This window comes from Amphiura filiformis, chromosome 2, assembly GCF_039555335.1.
Source record: "Amphiura filiformis chromosome 2, Afil_fr2py, whole genome shotgun sequence".
NCBI classification, from domain to species: domain Eukaryota; kingdom Metazoa; phylum Echinodermata; class Ophiuroidea; order Amphilepidida; family Amphiuridae; genus Amphiura; species Amphiura filiformis.
In genome coordinates this window covers 35,102,204-35,121,853 of record NC_092629.1, presented here as the reverse complement: position 1 = coordinate 35,121,853, position 19,650 = coordinate 35,102,204, and the positions used below count along the sequence as shown (strand labels likewise).

General features: G+C 38.9%; 1 protein-coding gene across 1 annotated transcript; it reads left to right on the top strand.

The window, feature by feature from the left end:
* The first annotated feature begins 275 nt into the window (after positions 1 to 275).
* Positions 276 to 19,329, top strand: LOC140140255 (uncharacterized). The gene is made up of 10 exons (XM_072162047.1): positions 276 to 373; positions 4,365 to 4,627; positions 5,303 to 5,500; positions 6,346 to 6,584; positions 6,622 to 6,721; positions 7,564 to 7,677; positions 8,483 to 8,623; positions 9,804 to 9,992; positions 10,972 to 11,319; positions 13,106 to 19,329. The coding sequence occupies exons 2-10, from the start codon at positions 4,451 to 4,453 to the stop codon at positions 13,934 to 13,936; spliced, it is 2,337 nt and encodes a 778-aa protein (XP_072018148.1). The 5' UTR covers positions 276 to 373; positions 4,365 to 4,450; the 3' UTR covers positions 13,937 to 19,329.
* Positions 19,330 to 19,650: the final 321 nt, after the last annotated feature.

Below are 19,650 nucleotides of genomic sequence, written 5' to 3'. Positions count from 1 at the left end.
CAATGCACCAGAAAAGGATAATCAGGGGATCAGCAATATACCCTATTAGCGACCGTGCTCACGACTGACTGCCTCCTTTTGGCCTGCTTTGCCCCCCCATATAATTCAACACCCCAGGGGTACATCCTGGGTGCACATAATTATTGCACAGCACTACCCCTGCTGCAGAGTCTGAGATGATGAAGGTCAATGTCATCTGTCCGGATGTGTTTTTAAAAGACAGTTCTTGTTTGCAATTTTGTAAACAAATCCAACCGGAAGTTCGGATCGATTTGGAATTTGTACCGGGGATCGGATAGAGTTTCGAGCTACGCAAGCCAAAACCACGTCATTTAAAACTTCGTGTTCCTTTTCCCAGGCACTTGATCAGGGGGTAAGTTGAATGAATCATCGTCTTAGGAACTTTCTTTAAATACTGGGGAATGATTTTTGCTTGGTGTGATACAGGTTAGGGAGAAATATGGAATAGGAACTTATGCTCTAGCTTACCAGTCCAGACTGCCGAATTCGACTACCATGTATGTATTTACCAATTTTTGTGTAAATATAATAAAATATGATAAAATAGGGCTCATCAATTTTTATGTAGTATATTTTGCAGTGCATAGTGCAATAATCTGGAATATTATTGGGGCTGAGGTGTCCTGCCATGGTGCCATCATAAATCCATAATTAATCACAGTTTGAGTTTATGTACTGTAGACTAGCTCGAGATACTCTAGAGCTAAAATCAGGGTTCGCAGGTTTTTGCCGCAGGTGGAAAAAACCGTGGTTTTAACCGCGGTTTTAACCACTTGGCAAAAACAGTTTTTGCCGGCAAAAACTAAAAAAGTGATTTATAGTTCAGTTTTTTCATCTCAAAACAAATAATTAAGTTACAAAAATAAGTTCCCGCGTGTAACAAGGCCAGATAAGCAATATATTAAGAAATTAAAGGCATGCGTTTTCATTGCTCAAGTGCAGTTAACCGAAATGTGGCATGTATCAAATTCAAAACTTTTTCATTTTAAGGACTTAATGAGACAAAAAATATGTTGAATGATTCGTTAAAAGTTGTGTGTTACTGTTTAAGATGAGCTTTCTGTGTCACTTTTTAATATTTGAGTGACTATATGTGAGTTTTTGCCAGTTTTTGCCATTTTTGCCGGTTTAAACCAGGCAAAAACTGGCAAAAACAGTTTTTGCCAGGTTTTTGCCACTTTGCCGGCAAAAACAGGTTATTGCCGGCAAAAACCAAACCCTGGCTAAAATACAGGTTTACATTTACTATCTTACATTATCTTGCTGTATTTCAGCTAGAGCTCCAAACGACAAGCTTCCGGGTTTTTTGGAGAACAATACTGTTACGTAAGATGAAGAAGAAACCCGCCTCGCAGCCCGCCCCACTCATTATATCATGGTACTTATTGCAATATGCATCCACACATTACGTAATCAACACAAAGCTTTTGTGAGGATTAGTGAGTGGATAAGAAATTGACAGTGGCGGATACGAAGGACACCGCGATGCCAACGCCGCGCCTTAGGCGCACAATTGGGCTACTTGGCGACCACTTGCCGCTACTCAAAAAAGCATGCCGCTACTTGCCTAAAATTGGGCTACTTTTGCCAGTCTCAGGCCGCGGCACTAATTTGATGTATTTTCCTTTCAATTTAGCCGATTTATAAAGGTTTTGAGTCTCTAAAGCTCCAAATTGAAATTACAATGGGTTTTGTGACCATTTATTGATCGATCAGTAACTTCCCAGCAAGTACCGGAAGTTTTAAAGTCAAGTGCTTTTCCGCCTAATTGGGTGTTTTGCGTTCTAAAATCGGGTAAATCCGCCCAAATATTCGGTATTGGGCGCTTTTTTGGAAACTTAAAAATTGGGCTACTTGAGATTCCTTTACCGCGGCCTGGCGAGTCAATGCGCCGCGCCTTGGTGCTGAAAAGTTTCAATGGCAACACTGAGGACACGCCGATTGTTAGTTGTCCATCATGAATTGCCGCAACGTATTAATATTTTACTGCATGGCATTCCGCAAACACCAAGAAAAATTATGCCGTATTTTTCCAAAGATCATCTCATATGAAGTAAGCTGAATGCGATCTGTACTTTTGTAACATTCCGATCGCTTTTGATCACCTATTATCGGTAATTTGCTTGAAAACACGTGAGTTCATGTTGTGTAAACATAATTAGCATAGACACAAATGAAATTACGATGCAATACAATGCAATTTGAATGCGCAGCAGATCTATAGAAATAACTTTGCCCGGTTTTATGCAGAATTAGACCCTGTCTGCTGTAGACTGTAGACTAGTAGTCATGGTAGTGTAGTTTAAGTTATCACTCTAAGTTTACAATATTACATGTTTAAGTTCAGCACTTTCAGACACTCACACTGCTCTACGAGCTCATTATTTACGTCTTAAGCTGGTTTCATACTTTCTGCCGCTTGATCATGCCGCTTGCACTTGTTAGCAAGCGAAGCGGCACACCACTTAGTGGCAGCGGCCTGACTCTGAAAGCCACTTTTGCTGCACCAGCACCACTCCAAAATCGTATTTAGTTCTCATACGTCAGAGCGGCACCGCTCCAAGCTGATTTGAATTCAACTCCCAGCGGTGCTGCCGCGGCGGCAAAGCAGCGGAGTGATTGATATTAATTATTATACATTATATATTATAGGGGCAATACTGCACTGGAAATTTTATTTCGCCACAGACAACAGTTGTGGAAAAAATGAGGGAAACCAATATTTGATCAATTTAAATCAATAACTACTTGCCTTGAGTTGCTGACTGTAGTTGTAGTCCTTGCCCTATGTATACATATCTTACTTGTCACCAATGCAATGCGCTATAATTTTTTAGAAAAATGCAAAAATAGGCACAAAATTGGCCATGGGTGTAGTACCCCCTTAATGAAGAGTACTATTCCGTTAAAAAGATATCAGTATGATAACAGTGAATGTCTGTGCTGACGAAACGAAGTTGTACATGTATGTGGACAACTATATGGCGCCCTAGCTGATATACACCAAGAAGATAGTAAATTTAGTAAATGTAAACCTGTTTTTAGTAGTACCCCTGGTAAGTAGTTTTCTGGGTCTCGGTTTGGATGAGATGTGATGTGTGGGCAGGGGTAGCATTAAGGGGGTACTACACCCCTGCCAAATTTTGTGCCTATTTTTGCATTTTTCTCAGAAATTATAGCGCATTGGGGACAAGTAAGATATGTATATTATAGGGGCAAGGACTACAACTACTGCACTGGAAATTTTATTTCAGCACAGACAATAGTTGTGGCGTTACAGTCAAAAATGAGGGAAAACCAATATTTGATCAATAAATCAATAACTACTTGCTTTGAGTTGCTGAATTGTCAGTACAGTAGTTGTAGTCCTTGCCCCTATAATATACATATCTTACTTGTCACCAATGTGCTATAATTTTTGAGAAAAATGCAAAAATAGGCACAAAATTGGCGAGGGGTGTAGTACCCCCTTAAGGCCCGAAAGTTGGGGGTTGTTTTCCTGTGTTTTTCACCCCGAGCTTGCAGAAAATCCAAATACATGGGGTGAAAATTAAATCTCGGGGGTGAAAAATATTTTGCAGTGTAGTCAGGGGTAGGAGTAAGGTCCAAAAGTAGAGGGCAGAGTTCACCCCCAACCTTGCACATATTCCCAATAATATTTTTTTTAATTTAGGGGGTCATTGTGTGTGGGGCTGATGTCATGAGTCTTATTTGCTTTTATGGCAATCTGATTTTTGTGTCTGTTCCAGGTAAAGTTTGAAACTCCATACAAAGCATGAGTCTATAAAACGCAGTCGGAAATCTACTGACGAGATTTTTCAGGTTTTGAAGAAACTCCATACAAAGCTTTTATTTACGAAGCACAAAGCAGCAAAACTGGATATAAAATCTTATCTTATCTTAGAGAATTTTGAGGAAATTGATTTACCTTTCCAGCTATTGGGAGGGTGGGAGGGATTTTTTGGTCCATCATGATTGAAGGAACAATTGCAAGTGCATCACTAGGATAACTATATGTGGGAATGAATATAAAACGGAAGACCTGACTGCTAAAGTGACAGCTGAATCTAGGCAGGAAAGCTGGGCTTGTTGCTATAACAACACAACAACTGCTAAATTTAAGCTGAATTGACCTGGAGGCCAAAAAACTTTTAAGTGGACTTGACAGAGGCTCAAGTGGGAATGAGAGGATAAGCCTATACATGCCTGTACACATAGATGCACATGATAACCTATGCTCCCCTGATGCAGAAACAATCTGGTTTTTAAAAGATTTTCAACTTTTAAAAACGGAATTGTTAAAACGAATTAGTGATGATATCTTTATTGTATGTATTATACAGCTCAAGCTTACCACCATGAACTCAGGTCAAAGGTCAGCACAGAAGTTCCGCTGCAAAAGGGAACAAGCAACTATTGGCTGCTTTGTATGTTCTTACTCTTTGTGTCACATGGACTGCTTGTGTGGGGTCATGACCCTTTTCTGAGTGATGACGAGCCAGAGATCAGAGAAAATGATGACGACTTCATTGATTTTACGGATATGGTGAACTATGACCCTGTGACTAAGACGATGATGAATAAGAAGGAAAAACAACCAATTGAGGTGAGACTTTGTAAAAAAAATTATGGCTTTTTAACAACACCATATTTTTCTGACATGCTTTGTTTTAAGATATAAATGTGTTTTAATTAAAGCAATAATGTGTGATTTGCCTTAAAATATATGTCCTCTTTAAATTTCAGGTGGAACAAATGAGGTCAAACAAAAGAAATCCCAAAATATTTCAGGGGCTGTGCTATAATTATGAGCCCGGGGGGGGGGTAAATTTCTGAACAGCCTGCCAAAAATTGCTTGCCCCCCTCACAGGGTCTAAAGGTCAAATCACAGGGGTGCCAAGTAACTTTTTTGTTCATATTCTCTCCTTTTTTGTTCCTTGTTTCCTTTGATAGCCAAAAGCCACTTTTAGCGTTAGAGTTAGACCCTCACCACACGGGTGTCGACTACAGAATACAGATGGCATGAGTTCCAAATATTCTTTAAAATTTCAACAATTTTCAGAATTGTACATTTTCATGCCAATAATTTGGAATCAGGATGGAAATGCATTTTAAAAATGAGTACTTGGGTTTCAAACAAATCAGCCCTGGCCAATTCCATTTGAAAAACATCCTCCCCCTGTGGAAGGCTTTTCTTAAAAATCTTCCACTTGGATTTGCAGACTTCAAATGAAATAACCCATTCCTAAAATTGTCCATTATTTTTATTTGTATATCATAGATGAAGTGCGCGTGTGATTGCGACGAATACCAGAAGGCAATAGACACATGTAGATCTGATCTTGAGATTTGTGGCAAAGAAAAAGCAACGCCCCCACCACCACCTCCGGGAGATAATGGCTCCAAGGAAGCTTGCTCGGGTGAAGAGATGTTCTTCAAGCGCTTCACTAGGCATATAGTGGATAAATTGGCAGAAAAGGTAGGATAATATCAAAATAATTAAATTAAATTTATTACACCTCATAAATCTTTATGAACTAATCATGCCAATTCCTATCACAAGTGCTATCCTATAAATTCATCCCCAGAGTCACAGTGAGGTGTAATGAAACAAATACTACATGGTTTATATCTGTTAAATTGCATTTGGGCACATTTTTTTCCCTTGGTACTGGTTACATGGGCCTATCACCCTCACCCTTCGGGGTCGGGTGATAGGCCTGTAGCCAGTGACCTCAGCAAAAAATTGTGTGGCCTTTTGTATAACATTGCTTACATTATTTTGAATGTATAGAGGGCAGGGGGAAAATTGCCCACCCCCTGCCCTCAGAAATTTTCAAGGGATAAAATGGGGATGGCAACGTCAAGAAAATGGGACAAAAATTTGACAAATCGGACGAACATGTGACAAATAAATGGTGACGGAAATATATGGCAAATGGGGATTGGGGATGGAAATTGACAAAATTTTGGAACTGAACTTTTGCTTTGCCCTCCCCCCACACACACACTAAAAGGATGGCTATGCTGCTAAGTACATGTAGCAGCAGAGAATGGGAAGCATTGGTGGGGCTGGCTTGGGGGGGGGGTTGGAAAGTGAATGAGGTTCAAGTCTCTCAGTTGCAAGGGGTGCCCAAAGTGGGTTGTTGTCTGTGAAACCTGTTTTGTTAATTTGCATTAAAATAAGCAACAAGCCTTTGATTGTTATTTCTTATTTGCATATATGCATGCCTGTTTTCAGCCACATTTTATACAGAAAAATTCTGTCTCGGTTATTTATCGGCAGTGCCTGATATTGTTATTTTTCCTCTTCGATATATGTAGGCAGATGAAGAAGGCAATATAGATGCAAAGATTACTGTCAATCTGAGTCCCTCATCCTGGAGAATCCTGCGCGACTTTGTCTACAATAAGAAAGGTCGCACAGCAGAAGTGTATGACGAATTGACAGAGATGATATTCTATGTAGACCATGTGAATGTGACAACATTTGCTATGTGGATGGAAGAGACACTACAGATGGATAGATCTGTGGTTCTAGTGGTAAGTTACTGTGAATTCATGTACCATGACTCCATGAGAATATATTGTCCTTTGAAGAGGATACCAAACCATCATTTATGTGGACCATGTGAATGTGACAACATTTGCTATGTGGATGGAAGAGACACTACAGATGGATAGATCTGTGGTTCTAGTGGTAAGTTTAGAAAACTGTAAATTCATGTACCATGAGAATATATTGTCCTTTGGAGGGGACACCAAACCATCATTTATGTGGAACCATACACTGTTGGCAGGGCACCCTTTTTAAAGGGTGCCACTTGGAAATTTGGAAAATCCTTAAAAGGGTGGGGTTTAAACTTTGTTGGTAAAAAGGGTGGATTGATATAAAGGGTGGGAGTAAAATAAAAAGGGTGGGAGTGCCAGCTTACAATATAATTATTTTCATTGAATGATAAAATCATCCTAGAATAAGTGCCAAACCACAAGAATAAGTGCCAAACCACTGCCAGCAAACCATATCGCAAGATAAAATTCCATTTGATGCATGTTTACATCCACTAGGCTATCGTGTGATGATAGGTGCAGAATTCGGTGTACTTGATATACTTCGAACCAAACTGCCTGTGACTTCATCAATGTATACAAATAGGGGGAAAAAGTGGTGGGGGTCAGGAATTTTCAGTATAAAGGGTGCCTCAGCAAAAAGCATGGGGTCAGAAATTTTCAATATAAAGGGTGCCTCAATAAAAAGGGTGGGTGTAAAACAAAAAGGGTGGGGGTCAAACCCCACTGCCAAGTATGCCATGTGAATGTGACAACATTTGCTATGTGGATGGAAGAGACACTACAGATGGATAGGTATGTGGTTCTAGTGGTAAGTTTATGTACCATGAGAATATATTGTCCTTTGGAAGGGACACACCAATGTGAATGTGACAACATTTTGCTATGTGGATAAGAGACACTGCAGATGGAAAGGTCTGTGGGTCTAGTGGTAAGTGTAGAAAACTGAAAATTCATGTACCATGAGAATAGGTTGTCCTTTGGAGGGGACACCAAACCATCATTTATGTAGACCGTGTGAATGTGACCACATTTGCTATGTGGATGGAAGAGACACTACAGATGGATAGATCTGTGGTTCTAGTGGTAAGTTTATGTACCATGAGAATATATTGTCCTCATATATTACCATCATTTATGTAGACCATGTGAATATGACAACATATGCTATATGGATGGAAGAGACTCGACTGATGGATAGGTCTGTGGTTTTTAGTGGTAAGTTTATGTACCATGAGAATATATTGTCCTTTGGAGGGGATGCCAAACCATCATTTATGTGGACCATGTGAATGTGACGACATTTGCTATGTAGATGGAAGAGACACTACAGATGGATAGGTCTGTGGTTCTAGTGGTAAGTTTATGTACCATGAGAATATATTGTCCTTTGGAGGGGACACCAAACCATTATTTATGTAGACCATGTGAAAGAGAGCAAGGTTAGAAATCATCATATGTATGGCCTTCCAGTTCTTGGAATCAAATAAATCGATTAAAAAAATAAATAAAAATAAAACAAAATTGCCAACCCTGAATATAAGTCAGACAACCCAATTATGGGCTGTTGTTATCGAGTTGTCCTTCCAGACAGAATATAGCTTTTCATTACAAAACATGGCCAGGACCTTGTAGTAACTTAACCCTAACTTGACAATCATAGTTAATCCTTTCCCATACATGTATGAAAGAGACTCTCAAGTGGCAAGTAGTGGTCAAGATTTGAGATATCTTTTCAAAATATCAAGAGCTATCTAAAGAACCACTGAACCAATATTAGGCTTGTTTGTACTTTTAATGCATTTTGCATGCTGATTCCAAATATGGTCATGAAAATGTACAATTCTTAAATTTTTGAATAAAAACAAAATTTGTGATTTTTTTATTCTAGATCTTTTACTTGATGTTATTTGTTATCGTGTTTGTGGCATTTGAGACCCGTACCACAATGAGTTGGCTACAGCAGCTGTGGACTGTCATTATTGTCTTCATAATAATCAGCATATTCTGGAATTGGCTGTTTTTGTATAAGGTAAGTTCAAAAATTGACCTTTTCGGTAAATCCCATAAGCCTTTGCGAGTACACCTAAGAACTCGTCAGTCTGCGTCACGCCGCTCCGCGCCGATGCGCATATCGTTTATCGAACATCGTTGCTGCGCATTGCAAGTCGGCGTGACGTCAAATGACGAGTTCTCAGGTGTACTCGCAAAGGCTTATGGGATTTACTGAAAAGGTCAATTGACAAAAATGGCTATTCAATTTAAAATGGACACTATCCCTGTGTGGAAGATTTTGGAAATATCTGTCACAGAATTCTGTATAGAATTTCAGATGGAATGAGCACATTAGACAGCTCCATTTGAATTTCATACACCCTCTGAGAAATATTCAACCTGAATCTTCCTCTGATGGAGAGTGCGTTTCTAATGGAGCTGCTCATTTGAAATTCATACTCCCCCTGTGGAAGATATTTCCAAAATCTTCTACAGGGGTAGTGTGGATTTTAAATGGAATAGCCCAATGTCATAGTTTAAATGTGTTTTATGCATTATGTTTCTTTTTGTTCATCAGTCACTTAGTTAGTTGTGCCGAGCTTGGAAAAGTGTTTTCCCCCAAACTGGTATAGTAGTGATGTGAAGTAGTGGCAATTGAATTCCATCTTTGCAAAAATATGCTAATTATATAGCTTATTTGCATAAATAAAAACTTTTGAGCATGTTTGGGGGGACAAGAAATTTTTGGCAAGCAGAAAGGAGCGGGAGGGGCCAGCAATTTTGGAAAGCGAATGGGGGGAGTAATACAGAAACACTTAAATATGCAAATTTTCGTGCTCACTGTGCTTGTAAAATGTATCTAGACCATTTAAGGTTTGCAAATTAGGATCCAAACAATTTGGCATGTGCAAAGGAGGGGGGGAGGGCAAAGATTTTTGGCAGGCTGAAAGGGGGCAAGCAATTTTTGGCAAACCATTTGGAAATTTGACCCCCCGGGTTCATGATTATTACACAGCCCCTAACTTGTTGTGTGGGATTTGGTACTCCTACCACACAACAAGTCTGTTTTACCTTACAAGCGGTTTGTGGTGTACATCAGTCACATTTGTCAATAACAATGTTGATAAAAAATAACACAGGGTACATGCATGGTGCAATATTTGCTCCTGAACGTAATTTTGCTTTTACCAGTTTTTGTTTGTTTTCACCCCTCACAGAAAGAAGTAGCTAAACGCATGTCACAGATGAATCAAGAACCACCGGAACACTGCCTAACGGGTAAAATGCATCTCTGGGATTCATTCTCTGAAGCTATGAGGAGCCGATTTACATTTAGTCAGGACCCATGCAAACTTTACAATGAGCAGATTCTTGTAGATCCTCTCTATGAAGTCCCTCCAACTAAGGTAAGTTTGCTTATAGAACAACCCAAAAGATTGACAAAGTCCTGTAGATGAAATTAGTTTTGTAAAGCTAACCCAACATGTATAACAAGTTGGAAGTGGGTTTACCTTATTAACATCACTGTTTTATGTGATTAAATAACATAATGGTGAACATGGCCCTTTTGGTTAAGGCAAATTTTAACGTACAAATAGAGAGCTCCCTCCTCTGAAATTCCCAACAAGAATTCAGGGTCCATGCCCTTACTTGTTGGTGTGATTTGATTTGTAGGTAGGGCAATTTTAGTTTCTGCTAAAAATTCCAGTCATGTCAAGGGAGCCCATATGCGCTATTAGCGGAACCTGTACAGTATACTTGTATAAGGAATGCCTTCAAACCCAACTGGCAGCACCTTGTTTGGAATAATAAAATGGAGCTAAATTGCCAGTTCTGCTAGGGTACCAGCAGGGTTGGCACAATTTGGATCGATTGATTTTAAAATCACGATTTAAATCAAATGATTTTTTTTAATCACTGATTTAAATCAACTTTTTAATTTTTTTACCATTTTTGATAATTTTAAGTTAATTTTTTGCTTAAATTGACTGTTTTGCATCATTCCTATTGCTTCTATCACTTCTACAACAATGGATACAATTAAAATATCTCTATGATGTCATTATTTCTTTCTATTGCTAAAAATTCATCTTTTTCCCAAGATTTTATCAATTTTTTTCTTTGAATTTTTCACATGTAAACACATGTTTTGATTTTTTGCAAATACCTGATAGGATTGTACATATGTCTAGCACTCCACTGGTCTCTTTTTGACTTTATCATGAGGTATAGCAGTTGTTGGAATAAAAATAATTGATTTAAATTTTTTTTAAATTAATTAAAAAAATATCGCCAAACCCTGGGTACCAGTGATCAACTTTCAACCCCTCCCTATTATGCTCTATCTATACACCACTGATGAAACCTCTCTCATTTTTTTCCCAGGCAATAGCTCACACTTTTGCCAATCTCTTCCTGGAACCTGCCAAGCATCTGGGTAAAGCAGTGGCAGAATTCAACCATGAACTCTTCGCCAATCTCCCACTCCAAGCATGGATTCCTGCACTTCTCTCAGTGTATGGTTCAATTTTAGTGGTAGTCATTGTATGCATGCGATGTACATGGAGTTACACACGAGAACCAAGGGTGATCTACCAACAGTTGCCGGCACCAGTGATACAGCAGTTGCCGGCTCCAGTGATACAGCAAGTGCCAGCGGTGCATGATGGTGGGCCGCTACCAGGGTTACCGGCAAGGGAACTGGAAGCTAGAATTGAAGAAGTGCCCGTTCAGGTACGTTTGTGTATGACATACCCAAGCAAAGTAAGATTTGGATGAAGTTAATGCTCCGTGTGCTTCAACATAAAAAGTCCAAGTTTTGAGGTATTTTCTCAAAATATCAAGAACTATCTTAAAAACCACTGAACCAATACTAGGCTTGTTTGTACTCATTTTCATGCATTTTGCATGCTGATTCCAAATATGGTTATGAAAATTTACAATTATGAAATTTTGAATTTAAAAACAATTGAAACTTGTAGTCTTCACAGTCGACACCCGTGTGGAGAGAGTTCAGAAAGCTTTATCGATTTTAAAATGATACTAAACCCTGGGTAGGCATGGTCTTACATGTAGCTAGGATTTGACAAATTCCTTATTTTTACCAACACTGCCTGTCCAAATTTTGACCCAAAAAACATAAACCAGACCTCTGCCCCTTATAGGGGTTCAGTCAGTTTAAATAGCTATTGCTATAGACTTGCTTTATTAGTCTGGTCTTGTTTTGAGTTCACAACTTATTCAAGTATTATTTTTAGAATTTAGTATATGTCACAGGAATTAATGACAGGTGGGCAGGTGGCTAGCTAACACCCTGTGGGTATAGGTGTTCCAATATCAAATAATTCACATACCACAATGTTATGTCACTTGAATTATTATTGTCCGATTTCATCACAGAAAGGTTTTACCCACACTCCCCATCTGTGAAGTTAAATGCTGGTATTGCAATCCGTTTTGTAAAGAGAGCCAAAAATGTGCATTGAAAGCCCCCATAGAGGGGTGTGTTGTGATGTGATGTGATCAACGAATTAAAGCTTATGATGGAAATTGATCATAAGAGACCTAAAAAAACAACAAGGTTTTTTTTATTATTATTCATTATGTGGACAGTGAAATTTCATATTGCACTGGTCCAAGGTGTTGCATAAAACACCCTTTCATTATTATTGAAGAGATTCATCAGGAATAAGTTTTCATAGTATAAGTCCAAGAAAAAACGCACATTTTTCATACAGTTTCGGCAATCCAATCTGTTGCTTTTCTCAATGGTGTCTGCCAATTGATCCTGTGTTGGATGGTATGACGTCATCAGAATATGATGACACCTTCTGGATCAATTGGTCGTAGACATGACTCAGTTTCTAGGCCCCTCATCGCCGTTCATTAGGCAGAACATGCTAGTAAAGAAAACCATGTCATAAACTGGGACAGTCCAAAAATCCTAGCTATGGATGACACCAGAAACACCAGATGGATAATGGAGTATCTGGATCCTGAGAAAATCACAGCCAAGTATGAAAGAGAACCTAATAGATGGCGACGAGGGGACCTACCAACTGAGTCACTTCTATGACCAATTGATCCAGATAAGAGGGCATCGATATCAGTCATACTATCCAACAAAGGATCGATTGGCTGACACCATTAAGAAAGGCAACAGAATGGATTGCTGAAACTGTATGGAAAATGTTTTTTCTTGGAATACAATGAAACTTTGAAACCCTTTCATTATATCTGAAAGTAGTTAGAAATCATGTGAGATTGTTAAAAATACAAATCTTTACAAGAGTTATCAAGATTTTTGTAAAATGCCAGTTCTGTTCCAAGTGAATCTAGAATGTGTGATAAGAATCTGCCACTACAAAATTCAACAAGGCGTTACGCTCTCAACTTGAGATGACTAGAGACAATTTGATTTTTGTACTTTGAATACTGACGAAATAAGTACTTTTCGCAGAACTTAATTCAAATTTTTTTCTTCTATTCTTTCTTTTCAAATTTCTGTAAATCCCCACAGCCGCCAATACCGGAACCTCAGCTGCCTCATATAAGACCCTCCCAGCAACAAGCACCAATAGGTCAAGACGTACGCCGGCGCCCTCAAAAGCATTCCAGCTCCCGCACCAGGAGAACATCGGATCGTCAGGATGCGAAGGAATCCACTAGCAGCAGCAGCAGCAGCAGCCAAAAAGAACCAGAAGCATCAGTCATCCGTGACACTAGTAAATCTCACGATATCAGTCTACCGACCGACAGCACCGATTCGGAAGATTTTGACGTGCTGCGAAGAGACGAAGAAAGATCTCGCAGACGTCCACGCAAGAGATCCGTTTCGCCGCCTAAACTATCCACAAAGTTCGCCTCCGATCAAGACACACTTCCAGACACATCAAGAATATCAGAAAGTGGTAGTCCAATGGGGCATCCTGAATCAGAGTTGTCTAGCATGGAACCGAGTAGCCTCATGCAGAGCCTGAATGCCTCTACTGTACTAGTGGCTTCTACAAGACATGTACCACCACCAACAAGTCTAGGTGACATGGGGGAAGCACAACAGCACCACGATGGAGGCCATTCCTCAGAGAGTTCCTTGACAATGGCTTCAAGCCCCCAGCAGTGTAATACGCCCTCTAGCGTTTCGGTAATAGGAGACGAAGCGAGTATAGGTAGTAGTGACGATGGTGGTCATGATGTTAAGCCGGCATTGGACACTGTTAGGTTAAGTGTGAGCGGGGAGTTACCACCGGAGGTTCTTGGAGCAGACGGGGGAGGGAGTGGTAGGGAGGGTAGTAATGAGGATGATGACTTTGAGGTGCTTCATAAAGAGCAAGTTTCAGAGCCTCAATAATGATGAGGCTGTGAAAGTATTAAAGAGGTTTAGTGCATGTTAGGAGGTAGGGGAGTGAATGCATCCAAGGAGGTTATTATTAGAGAATCCAGATTTTGTTTGTAACTGTATAGACTTTTAAGCCTGGCTCAGGGACAGAATTTCGTTTCAGTGTGAGAATCAATCTTGATTCTTGCAGAATTAATTTGTGGGAATCATTTGATTCTTGTAAATCAACTTCTGTGTAAACTACAAAAGTTTGCGAGAATCAACTTTGATTCATGCAAATCTGTTTACAAGAATCTTTGCGAGAATCTATTCTCGGATTCTCGCCGAAATTCTGACCCTGCTGGCTTGAGCATTTTGTTTGAGCCTGGTCCCATCAGGACCCAAGTGTGTTGCCATATAGAGCAACCTTTTATATAAACAAACAAATAAACCCCCATATGAAAAACACCACCTGAATCTTCCACACAGGAGTGTGAATTTCAAATGGGAATGCCTGAATGAGTGACTATTTGAAATCTACACACCCCTGTGTGGGAGATTGAAGGCATGTCCTCCACATGGGGTGTATAAATTTCAACTGGAATAGCCCATTGTCAACATAGTGAGTAAAGACACACTTTTGTAACACCTCCTTGAGTGTGACACACATACACTGTAAAAGTGGACATTTTTGCAATTTAATTTTTTCGAACTTTGCCATTGTTAAATTGTTTCAATTGTTTTCAAATTTGCCATTCTACGCTTTCTTACAATTGCGCTAATACATGTATATATCTGCTCATTGTTATTTTTGCAGTAGTTGCTTGGAATGTGAAAAGAGCGAAAAAATAAATGTAGCGCAAAAATTTCCACTTTTAGAGTACACCAAACTACACCTATTTGCAAAGACCTATTGCCCTGCTCGATTTGGCACAATTTATGGAGTGAACATGAAGTCGGGTTCTGATTGGCTAATTGAATCACGTCACCATCACATCAGCAGCACCCTCATTCGCTAATCAATCTATGTAGCATTTTGTGACACAGGCGTGATTTTACGCAATCGGTTGGCCAGTACGATAGGTCTTTGCAAAATAGTAGAAGAAATTGAATTGTTTACATTTTGTTACTCAGCATGTCGAGTTGATAAACATTCTAATATAGTGAGTTTAGGGGAAATCCAGCGGCAATAGCCCATAGCACAAAATAATGCTGTCCCATCACACTCCCATGATGCATTTGTGAATAGTCTGCTATATGGCATGATTCTCTACTGTTCAGTGTTCGATTTACTTGGACGTGTAGCAGAGCAAAATGCTCTGTTTTGGTCAACCTGTGGTACAAATTTCAGCTTGTATAGCAAATTGTTACACTGTAAACACAGGCTAATATCATAAGAACATCACCTTAACTATGCTTTCGCTATAAATTGCTACACAAATTAAGTAAATTGAACCCTGCTGCTGTTGGCATAGCATCATGGGGCACAGGTGGCACATGCCTTCCCATGATGCATTGCTGAAAATTTTGCTGTCATAACCTTGTGTGTTATGCAGTGGTTTATAGAGACACTACATAATGCATGATGGGATGGCTGAGAGAGAATTCCCCTTGTTTGCTTGCCAGTGGCATAGTCCATAGCAGAAAATAATGCATTCCCATAATGCATTGGAGAATATTGTGCTGTATCAAAACTAAAATACGTCTGACGTCATTTGTCAATCAAACTCGAGCACGGTTTGTTTACAAGTGTTTGTTCATGATGATGAGGTGCTGAACGTGGCGGTAAAAAAGGTCGCCTTATTGTTAATTTTGCACCTTCAAACATACAAACCATCTCAAAAGTTAGGTCTTTATAGTAGGAAACTTTCTTTCCCAAAGGCACCATGTCAACAATGAACAATGCACAAAGTTGCTTTTTGCCTTGTAAAAGTACATAATTTTTCGCTATTCAGTGTCTGCTATTCCTTTTCTCTGCACCAGATAAATCGACCTTCCTTTTATGCGCTAATTAAACAATCATGGATCATAGGGAATTTGATTGACAGTGACGTCGGACCCATTTTAGTCTTTTTATCTCTGGTGCTAAAATTGCGCATTATGGGTAGGTGTGATTCACTGCTGTGGGCATAAGGGTAGTGTCATGTGGCACAGGTGGCACATGCTGCTGCCCCAATCTGAATGAACTGAGCGAAGAGGTGCCCTGACGTGTGTACCCCAACCCACTCCTCCCCGCCATCATTAATCTGTTGGTACTATTCCAGTTGAACTCCTTACACCCCTATGGAAGACATGACCTTAAATCTCTCCCCCAGGAAGTGTAAATTTCAAATAGGAAATACCTGAATGGGCGACTCTATTTGAAATCTACACCCCCTGTGTGGGAGATTAAGATCATGTCTTCCATAGGGGGTGTATGGATTTCAACTGGAATAACCCATGTATTGGTGGAATGACATGCCTGATTGTTGAATTGTCTGAAATTGTTGTAAATAGGATACATTCATTAGGTGAAGGAAAAAAACACTGTTCTACGGGCCCGAGGATACCCGATCGACCTAGGTTTTCTGTGTTAGACCAACTTACTTACAATATCTGTCCTCCTGTAGAACAGGGTTTTTTTCAGTCGCCATTAGGCCATGGATTAAAGAGCTGGAAACATAATTCATTTTTCTTATTTTATTTTCAATCTTTATGTGCGCTGGCCGCTCTGGGGCTAATTGATTGTTTATCAGTTTTTGGAAGCAATTGAATCATTTTTGGAAGTTGCAACCTTTTTAACAAGAATTTTTAGGCCATTGGTACATTTGCAACTCTGCAACTCGTCCTTCATCATGAAAAGATGACTACACTACTGTTGCTTGCTTGCAATGCAGAAGCATCTGGCTAGGCTCAAACCACTGCAACAAAATTAACACAATTTTGTCATGGTTGTATTCCCAGCTGGATTAATTAAGCTTTCATCAAAACCACTCCATATGCTTGTAGACAAGGTTTTACGGTATGATACATGCAGATCACATGACCATATTTGGCTATTCCAGCTGAAATCCATACACCCCCTATGGAAGACATGTCCTTAATGCTCCACACAGGGAGTGTGAATTGCCTGAATGGGTGACTCCATTTGAAATCCACACTCCCTGTGCAGGAGATTAAGGACATGTCTTCCATAGGGGTGTATGGACTTCAGCTTGAATAGCCTAGTGCCCTGAAAAGGCATCATAAGTTTTCTTTGTTTATCTCATACAATTCAATGTGAAGAAACCTTTTTGAACCGACCGTCTTTTTTGAGCTTTTGCATGATGAAAAATGGTCTCCAAAGGTCAAATTTTTGGGGATTCTAAAACCAAATGGATCTTTGTTGCAAGTCGGATCTTAAAGGGGCATTTCGTGATCCACAGCCTCATCCCCCACTTTTCTCAAAAAAGTTGAGATTTTTATATCACTGGAAACCTCTGGCTACATAATGTTTATGTACAAAATATTTTTTGCAGATTAATTCGTTTTGCAAAGATATCGTGAAATTTGAATTTTGTTCTGGTGCACCAGAATGAAATTACAACGCATTGTCTATGGAGCAGTGTAATACACATAATCATGCATAACTCGCGAACGCAAAATCGGAATCAACTGAAATTTTGGGAATAGTTTTTTTTCATGGATATCTAATGAAAAATGACATAAATAGAGGATGCTAGGATCACGAAATACTCCTTTAAGTTGTTGTTGTAAAGGCTTGATATTCTTAATAATTTTATTAATTGAAAAATGGGGAAAGGAGCAGTTTGTACAATAAAATAATTACAGTTGGTATTAGTTTAGAAATTGTAATGGATACGGGATGTTGCTGTTTAAAGGGGCATTTTGTGATCCACAGCCTCATCACCCACTTTTCTAATATAAAGTTGAGATTTTTGTACCACTGGAAACATCTGGCTACATAATGTTTATGTACAAAAAATATTGGTATTTCGTTCTGGTTATTAAAGCAGAATTAAATTACAACACATTGTCTATGGAGCAGTGTAATATACTATGTGTATATAGCTCGCAAACGCAAAATTGGAACCAACTGAAATTTTGGGAATAAGCTTTTTTGGATGATATCTGCTGAAAAATGTCATAAAAAGAGGATTCTAGGATCACAAAATACTCCTTTAAATCATCTGAAATAATAACAGTTTATCTGTTAGTACAGTGTGTGTGTTTATAGGACTTTGTAAAAAAAGTTTAGTTTATAGATTTGTTATGTTTTGTTATTATTTTTCTGAACCAACCAAGCCAAAGCATCAATTGCAAAGTATCCTAGAAATTGAAAGATTTCAGCAATTCGCTGTCGTAGTGCACATTAGGATATGACCGTTGCTAGATCAACTGGATCACGCTTTCTTTGTTACAAACCACTGGTCGAAATGATCACAACACAGAGCCTATGGCATATCAAAATTCGGAACAGGTGTATGAGCCCAGGATTGGAGCAGTAACCAATGGTTACTAACATGCACTACGACAGCAAATAATGCTCTTGGCAGTGGCAAGGCATGGCATTCCCCGGCCATTTCCCCCCCTCCCTAACCTTCCCCCTATATATAGTTTTACATTGATCTTCCACAACTGGAGTGAGTATTTCAAATTGAAATTTATAGCGAAGTGTCTATTCTATTGAAACCTGTAGTCCTTCTGTGGAAGAATAATGCTAAATCTTCCACAGGGGTAGGGATTTCAAATCATGAAATAGCCCATTACATCCCTATGGATGTTTCTAACTCATACTTCTTAAGGTGGTACTACACCCCTTGATAAATTTGTGCATTTTTCCTCAAAAAATAATAATACACTGGTAACAACAGTTATGCATATTATTATAGGGCAAGGAATCCAGTTACTATACTGGAATTTCAGTGACTCAAGACAAGCGGTATGTTATTTATGATAAGAAAAGAGGTACCACTATAGTGTACCTCATTTCTTAACATATATAATGAACCACTTGTCTTGAATCACTGAAATTTCAGTGAAGTAATTGGATTCGTTGCAACTATAATATACATAACTTTTGTTACCAGTGTGTAGTTATTTTTTGAGAAAAATGCAAAATTAGTCACAAAATTTATCAGAGGGTGTAGTACCAACTTAATGTGCCCCTTTCAGTGCATTTTTAGAATGCAATCTTTACTCATATTTTTTGTGCATGTTTTGCATGTAAAAATTTTAATATCTATTTGACTTTTATAACAGCAAAATTGTCAGCGCTCTCTTGAAATGACTAATTTCTGTAGTAATTGTTTTTAAAGCCTCAATGTACGATCTTTTTAAATTTTTAAATTTTTCTTTTTTTCGTCCAAAATGATAAAATAGTTAATATGCAATCATTATGAAAGTTCCCAATACATTTGGATGCGAAAAACATTGGAAATTTGCAACATCATAAACTTCACCTCTATCACTCGAAATATCTCGCACTTTTTGGATTAGGACGGCGAAAGTGCGACCTCAGAGTTGGTCTCCTCTACAGCCAGTTTGGTTACGCTACCCTCCATGTGTTGAGGAGCGTAACCAAACTGGCTTCAAGAGAGACTACAATTTAGATCGTTCTGATATATTATCATAATCTGAAAAATTATGATAATATATCGGACCAACAGAAAATCATCCCGTTTTACTCCAAATAGGGCGAATTTGACAGTTTGCTCATAGATTTAAGTTGAAACATGTGTAAGTATTACAAATATGCCAAAAAATCG